Source organism: Zeugodacus cucurbitae, chromosome 6 (assembly GCF_028554725.1).
Source record: "Zeugodacus cucurbitae isolate PBARC_wt_2022May chromosome 6, idZeuCucr1.2, whole genome shotgun sequence".
Classification (NCBI taxonomy): domain Eukaryota; kingdom Metazoa; phylum Arthropoda; class Insecta; order Diptera; family Tephritidae; genus Zeugodacus; species Zeugodacus cucurbitae.
In genome coordinates, this window is record NC_071671.1 from 54,114,772 (window position 1) to 54,122,138 (window position 7,367).

At 34.9% G+C, this 7,367-nt stretch overlaps 1 protein-coding gene across 1 annotated transcript; it reads right to left on the reverse strand.

The window, feature by feature from the left end:
* Nucleotides 1-5,526: 5,526 nt before the first annotated feature.
* LOC105212630 (odorant receptor 88a) lies at nt 5,527-7,112 on the reverse strand. The gene is made up of 4 exons (XM_011184736.3): nt 6,244-7,112; nt 5,983-6,184; nt 5,751-5,906; nt 5,527-5,689 (listed from the first exon to the last, which is right to left on the reverse strand). Exons 1-4 carry the CDS (start codon nt 7,056-7,058, stop codon nt 5,639-5,641), a joined length of 1,224 nt encoding a protein of 407 aa, XP_011183038.1. The 5' UTR covers nt 7,059-7,112; the 3' UTR covers nt 5,527-5,638.
* Nucleotides 7,113-7,367: the final 255 nt, after the last annotated feature.

Here is a 7,367-nt window from a genome sequence, read left to right on the forward strand (position 1 = left end):
GGCTGTGTTTACGATCGTCAGATTTTAAGACCTGCACTATTCAAATTATGCATTGGATGAAGATCCAGGATGTTCCCGAACAATATTTGTTAGAGATCCTTGTTTTCGGAAAACAACAACTGATTTTTGTGTTTTTGGTGTTAAATTGAGTTTTTCTAGCACTACCTTTTCTATTTTGAAATTTTCTTTCAATCTTCAAAAACAAAAAATTTCCTGAGAGCTGGTTTATATGGAGATGATCCATCCGTTTAGTCCAATTTTCGATGACTCGTTCGAGCAGTTCGACTGGTAACTGGCGAATGCACACGAATCGATGCGGGAATGTCCGCATAGACTTTAGATTTTGCATCAACCCACAAGGAAAAAACATAGCGGTGTGATATCACTAATTTAGGCAGAATTGAAACTATAGTATTGCAAGTCTATAGTTGACTGAGTTCAATGATTCAAATTTTGACTGAACTAAAAAAATATTTCTTGGTAATATCTTCAAGATTCTGGAAACATTTTCAATTCAAGAATAGCTTAGATAGAGTTTTAGGAATCATTAGTATAGGCGTGCTCAACTTTAAGTTTAACTAAACTTCATACAGTGTCAAAATATTCCCTTATATCAACTTTTTTTATATCCGGTGGTTGCTTTAAAACGATAAAGCTCCACTGTTCTCCATACAATAGAACCACTAATATATTTTGTTACCTTTTTAACAAGAGGGCAATAAGTCGACGCTGGTCTGTTCAGAGCTGGTGCCTAACGCTAAAAAAAGAAAAAAAAAACAGAAAGACTATGAAAAAAATGCATGAATATTTAAAAAAAGAGAAATAAGAATGTGCTTGAACGATGGCGTATTATTAAATATGGCGGCTAGCCACAATACTTTATACTTACATACATATTCATACATATAGTATGTGCATACTTAACCTGCAGCACTCATATGCCAATGCTATTGTTGTTTCTTACTTCTTTTAGCTTTTTTTACCTTTATTCTACTTCATATATATTTTTGCATTTCAATTTTTTTATTTTATTTTTCTGCTTTATGGTTTGCTGCAGCACTGCGAGTTTCTCGCCGTCCACGTTGGTTGGATGGAGTGTGTGTTTTTATGGAAACATGCACACTTGCGGTGTGCCGTGCATTTTTTATTTATGCACATACTATATTTTCCGCCATATGTTTATAGAACAGGTGCTGGGCATATTAATGGGAACAGTCGGAAAATTAAATTGTTTTTCTTTTTTTTTTTCAAAAAATATTTTTGAAACTGAAGTTTAAAACATTTTCAAGTATCTTGTATAATTTTTTATTAATATTCCATGGAGTTGCTACCTGGCTAAAAATATGAAGATTTTGGAAATTAAATTTTAAGTGAAAAATTCCAAATGGTTTATCTAAAAGCTTTAAAGAAAAATTAGTTTTAAAAATTTTTTTTGGAGTTGCCACCTCATAAAAAATTAAATTGGAATTAAATGTATCTGTTTTGTGTAAGATATTTAGAAAGTAAAACCTTAAAAGAAAATTTCGTTCAAATGGCTTACAACGGGTTTCAAATTTAATTATTAAAAAACAGAATTAGAGAAAAAACTATGTTTTAAAACAATTTTTTTGCGCAGTTTGAAGAGTCCATTGTAAGTAGCAAATTATGAATTGTGGAAGTAAAATTTCCAAAATAAAGTACAATTATGGTGTTGCCATTTGGTATCAAAGAAAACGATTTTTTAATTGATTTATAATTATTTTTTTCGAAATTCTGGAAGTAAAAAAAATTGAACGCTTTTAAAGGCTGGAGTTAAAGTATACAAATGAGCATATTAATTTGTAAAATACTTATTCAAGAAATATAAGGCTTTATACGGTAAAATTGACAACTATGTAAAAAATTCATTATAATACCAATTTTGGCGTTGCCACCTAATATGATTTTTTTTTTATCTACATATGTAAATAAAAATGCTGTTGAGTTATTGAATTTGGCCACAAAATAGAACTTGAAAAAAAATTATTCTTGCGACCTTTACAACACAGTGTTTCCATAAATATGCACGCAACTGTATATACAACCTTTCAAAATATACAAAAAAAAAAAACTCATAATAAGTGCCTTAGAATAAATGCACACAAGGCATTTACTTGTTGTACTAGTTCTTTGCACTATTTTTTACCTTTTTCCATAATAGTTTACCCCTTTCATGTTTATGGGTCGTTTTCCCTGGTGCTTGAAAGGCTAAGCGAAAGTCTTAGGTGTGAGTAGGAGTGTCTTTTGTACTGCTATAAGCTTTGTGGCTTATAAATAAAAATAGTTAACCCCAATGGCATTGCTTTGGGTTGCCCGATCCAAAGCTTAGGTCCTCAACTGAGCCTAGCATTATTTACTCATATGCATTTATTTATTAATTTAATTATTTAAAGTTCGTTAGTTGACTTAATTATATTAATAATAAGAATAATTTAGTGCTTATACACACTGGACACACGGTGTTTCGTTGAGCAGTTGACAGCCTTGCTCTTTATGACTGAAAAGGTTGCCAGAATAATTTTAATTAAACGCAAGTCACATAAAAATGTATTTAAAGCAGTTGATGAAATCCATAAAATAAAATCGACACCAAATTTATATATAGTAATTTCGGAATATCGATTCAAAGCCCAATAAGAAGTATTGCGTGTGTATATGCAGTACAGTACAGTGGGCATATAAATATAATAACCCCAATTAAATCATTCATATGCGATGGAGCAAGTGCAAGTCAAAGCGGATGCTGAACTCCATAACCATGTGGCGCGCTTCTTACGCACAAATACACAAACTAGTATGTATTTCGTTACTCTGGCAACTACCGAAGAAAACACGCGCATAGATAGATTTCTCATTTCATTTTTGACGTCTTCATGTTGTTGATGATGATACTAAAATGTTTGTTGTTGTTGGCGTTATGACTCCTGTCACAAGTTGTTCGTCATATTTATTATTTTTGTTGGTGCTTTCGTTGCTGCTGTTGAGCGGAAATTCAATTCGCTGTCTAACATGATTGCGGCCATGTTTAATCAAATACGTGACTTGTTTTCAATTTCGTTGGACCAAACGGACTGAACCAACTGCTCAACTGGCCAACTGCCGCGCTCTATGTTATGTAGTTAAATGTTGGCGCTGTAGATTATGTTTGTCTTTGTACATAGGACGCATGGGAATGATGATTTTCGGAGAGTGTCTACTGAAAATATTAATTAACTGTTCCTAAACTCGGTAATAACGAAAGTGTTTGAGTTCCGAGAACTAGATTTCGTGGGTGTAAACTGACGATATGGTTTAGGGTCAATTCTAAGCTGCAGCATAACGAGAAATTTTTGGTGAAAACGGGCTGCCATTTATTCTTTCTATGCTGTTTGGACTAACATATAATATTATTTTTGTTCCGATTCTTCCTAAAACTGGTGTTTTCTTAGTTTAAAAAATTTTAATTAATTAATTTTAATTATAGACCAATTTTATAAATTTTTGGCACCTGGTTTACTTAATTTTAATAAAATATTCGTCATGTGTGTCATATTCATGATATGTTCCGAATGAAACGATAATAGACGTTTTAATCAGAGGTGCCAGAACCTATGGATGTATTATATATGGGGATATTAACTTCTTAAAAATCACATTTTTGAACAAGAATAGACTGAAATAACAGTGTTCGAGGGCGTATTATTTATCCCACCGTAAATACTAACGCTACGCATGATTAGTTTGGATATTACGTTGAACAGTTATAAACATAGAGTTCACTAACGCCAAAATTCGCGCTATTAAAAATCCCTTCGTTAAAGGCAAATCCGCTAGAGAAACGTTCCGTGAGATTAATGGTGTTTTGGGGGATAGTACGCTATCACTTCGAACGGCGGAGGAATGGTTTCGACGATTCAAAGCGGGTGAAAACGCCACCATGGGTGAAAAAGCCAGCCGGCGGAAAACCTGTGACGACGAATAACGATCAAATCATGGAAAACATCGAATTAGACCGGCATGTGGCATCTCGAGACATCGCTTAGGGTATGGGAGTTAGTCACCAAATCATTTTACACCATCAGCAGAAGCTGGATACACAAAAAAGCTTGATGTTTAGGTGCTGATTGATATGACGAAAAAAAAACCTTCTGGACCGAATAACCGCCTGTGATATGCTGCTGAAACGGAACGAATTCGAATTTGAAGCGGATAGTGACTGGCGACGAAAAATGGATCACATACGACAATATCATGGGAAAACGGTCGTGGTCGAAGGCCGGCGAATCGTCTCAAACAGTGGCACAGCCGGGATTGACAGCCAGGAAAAACGAATTCGACCCATTTTTGAAGCGGGTGGTGACTGGCGACGAAAAATGGATCACATACGACAATATCAAGGGAAAACGGTTGTGACCGAAGGCCGGTGAATCGTACCAAACGGCGGCCAAGCCGGGATTGACTGCCAGGAAAGTTTTACTATGTATTTGGCGGGATTGGAAAGGAATGATGATTCCCCACTATGAGCTGCTCCCATATGGCCAGACGCTTAATTCTACCATCTACTGCGAACAACTGGACCGCAGGCGATCGACCAGAAGAGTCCAGAATTGGCCAACAGGAAGGGTTCCAATAGGACAACGCCAGACCACACACTCGCATCCGCCATATAGCCCGGACATAGCGCCAAGTGATTACCACCTGTTCCTGTCCAAGGCGAACGCCCATGGTAGTGTAAAGTTTAACTCAAAAGAGGCTTGTGAAAAGTGGCTGTCCGAGTTCTTCGTAAATAAGTTGCCGTGTAGATGGATTATCGAATGAAAAGGCGAATATTTGAACTAAGTCCGGTCACTGTAACACTTTTTATAAAGCATTGAATAAATAAACTAATATATCTCCGCTTTGAAAAGTTTAAAGTGGAGAGTTATAGAAGAGTGGAAGTAATTATAATAGCAGTTTCGGGTATTAAGACTACAGACTCCTAACTCTACTCCTCTTGAAAATATATCAATTTTATTTATAAACTGTGCAACATCAAGCGAGGAATGAGATATCATTGCATTTCATAAAAAAAGGATCTATGAGAACATTTAGAATAAATTTCATAATTTATTTGGTACCAAACCAATTATACTGTATGGCTTACTCCGGTCTAAATAAGTTAATATATGACCGACAAATATTTATTCCATACGTTAAGTACAGATATTCGGGATATGGAGGCTTGAGAAAGATTAAAAATAATAGTAATGCTTTTGAGATGCTTTTTATCACATATTTTAGGTATTCTTTATTAAATTCGACATTCGTTTGGGATTTGTGCCTAAGCAAGAAAGTGTTATTCCTTTTTTATGTTCTTACTAAATTTGTTGTTCCGAATCAATTCACCAAATTACTGTAAGATACTCGTATTTAAATATTTACCCAAGATATAATTATATTGCCCTCACGTAAAGCTGTGTTCAAAATAACCACTATTTGAATAAAATTAACATTTTTTCCAAATTCTTTTTAAGAAAAAGAAATTAAATTATTTATGAAACATTTTATTTCTAGTGAGTGCAATATTTTATATATTTTTGCAAAAACAAATTTTGAAATTTAAAATATTATAGGTATTTTATTGATCCAACCATCCATCAGCTTAACTCTTCGACTTCAAAAAGGTTAGCATTTGATAAGCCAACATCATCATCTAAATAGAAAAATAAAAATATTTATAAATTATTTTGAAACAAAATTTCGAATATGCATACATCCTGAAAATGCTTCATATTAACATAGAACATATTAAAAGCCGTTAGTCTAAACGGTTCATTTGTGCTCTGCATCCACATCATTGTATATTTGCCAAAACGTACCGAGCTCTCGTACCACTTCTGCTCATAGAGTATTTCATTTATTCTGCCAGTCTGTTTCACAAGTTCATATTTGTTATTGGCACTTTAGGCTTTAAAACAAAAAAATCAGTATTTCAGTTATACTCACTACTGTCTCCAGCATAGTACCCCACTTGGCGGCATCATAGATCAACCAAACCTCAACGAATAATGGTGAAGTATATGTGACAATTTGCAAATAGTCCGTAGCATCGGTAATTAAGACTATATTGAAGCAGATGGATGTAGCAATGCCCGCATCCGAGAATAATATTGAAAAATTAAACAAGTCATTAAATTCAACGGCCAGCCTAGAGATAAATAAAATCTGAATTTTTTTTTTTAAGTTAGTTGTAAATAAATAATATACTTATTGAGATATTGATGCATATATATGTACTCGTGCAACTGCTCGTAGAATGCATCTAATTTTGTGGGATCCAAAGCGTCTTGCACATTCATTTCCTCCAAAAGTCTACCCAAATATTCATAATACATGCATAACTGTGAAATTAAAACCACAAACAATTCATCCCATGTAATAATCATATTGACCGCCGCGGCCGCCAAAACCGACTCGTATATGTAGACATAGGGATATGTAGACACCTTATCTTTCAAACCAAACGGCAGCCATGAGGGATTCACATGATATTCATCGGCCACACTATCGTCTGAATCGAAATCATGAAATACCATAAATTTCACGCCCGGCGTTGTAAGGAAAGCGGCCACAGTAACCGTCATGAGCGTATGCATAATATAGAAACGTCTTTTTATATAACTATGCACCTTCTCGACTGCCATATGTTGCTGCAGATGTGCGCTACGTGGAAATATGCAATCGATTTTATTGTAAAAGTTCGAGAGTTGTACGCGATTTAGCGCCAACATCAAGCCACGCATCGTCATTACGAACCCCATGCCGAAAACGGCGAAGATTTCTTGCGCCTTCGTTATCTCCCCGGCGTTTATGGCCTTGACGCATTTTATGCAGTTGCCAATGCAGTCGAATACAGCTAGAATTAGACAAATATTCAATAGCTTGGAGTTGGGTATTGCGAAACGTCCATTAACACGTCGAAAATCTAAGTAGTTCAGGCGCAAATAACGTTGAACCGGATGCAAAATGTCGCAGAGATCGTCGAGTTTGGCTGTGCCATACTTTTCTTGCCTCAGCGCCATGTTGCCGGCGAAGTGTTGAGTCGTTGGTGTTAAGTGTATTTAAACTGAATAACGTTTGTTATAAGTTCAAAGATGTGAGGCTTTTATAGTGACAGTGGTTCTCAAAGTACAGTGAAATCTCAGATATGTTAAAATGTTGAAATTAATGTCATATTTCGCGTAAGCTTAATACATTTTTGCAAAAAAACAAATTATTTTCGTAAATTTTCCACTTTGCTACTCGCTATACTTAAGATCTGTTCTATTATCTTAGAGTTTACATAAGTCGAAGCGAAGACAAAATTATCGAGAAGACTTGAATACATCAAA

Bases quoted from the DNA above. Each gene is read 5' to 3' on its own strand.
- LOC105212630 (XM_011184736.3), bottom strand. From the start codon at position 7,058: ATGGCGCTGAGGCAAGAAAAGTATGGCACAGCCAAACTCGACGATCTC. The intron at 5,907-5,982 runs GTGAGTATAACT...CTTGTGAAACAG, and splicing joins GTACTATGCTGGAGACAGTA to ACTGGCAGAATAAATGAAAT. The intron at 5,690-5,750 runs GTATGCATATTC...TTTTCTATTTAG, and splicing joins ATATGAAGCATTTTCAGGAT to ATGATGATGTTGGCTTATCA.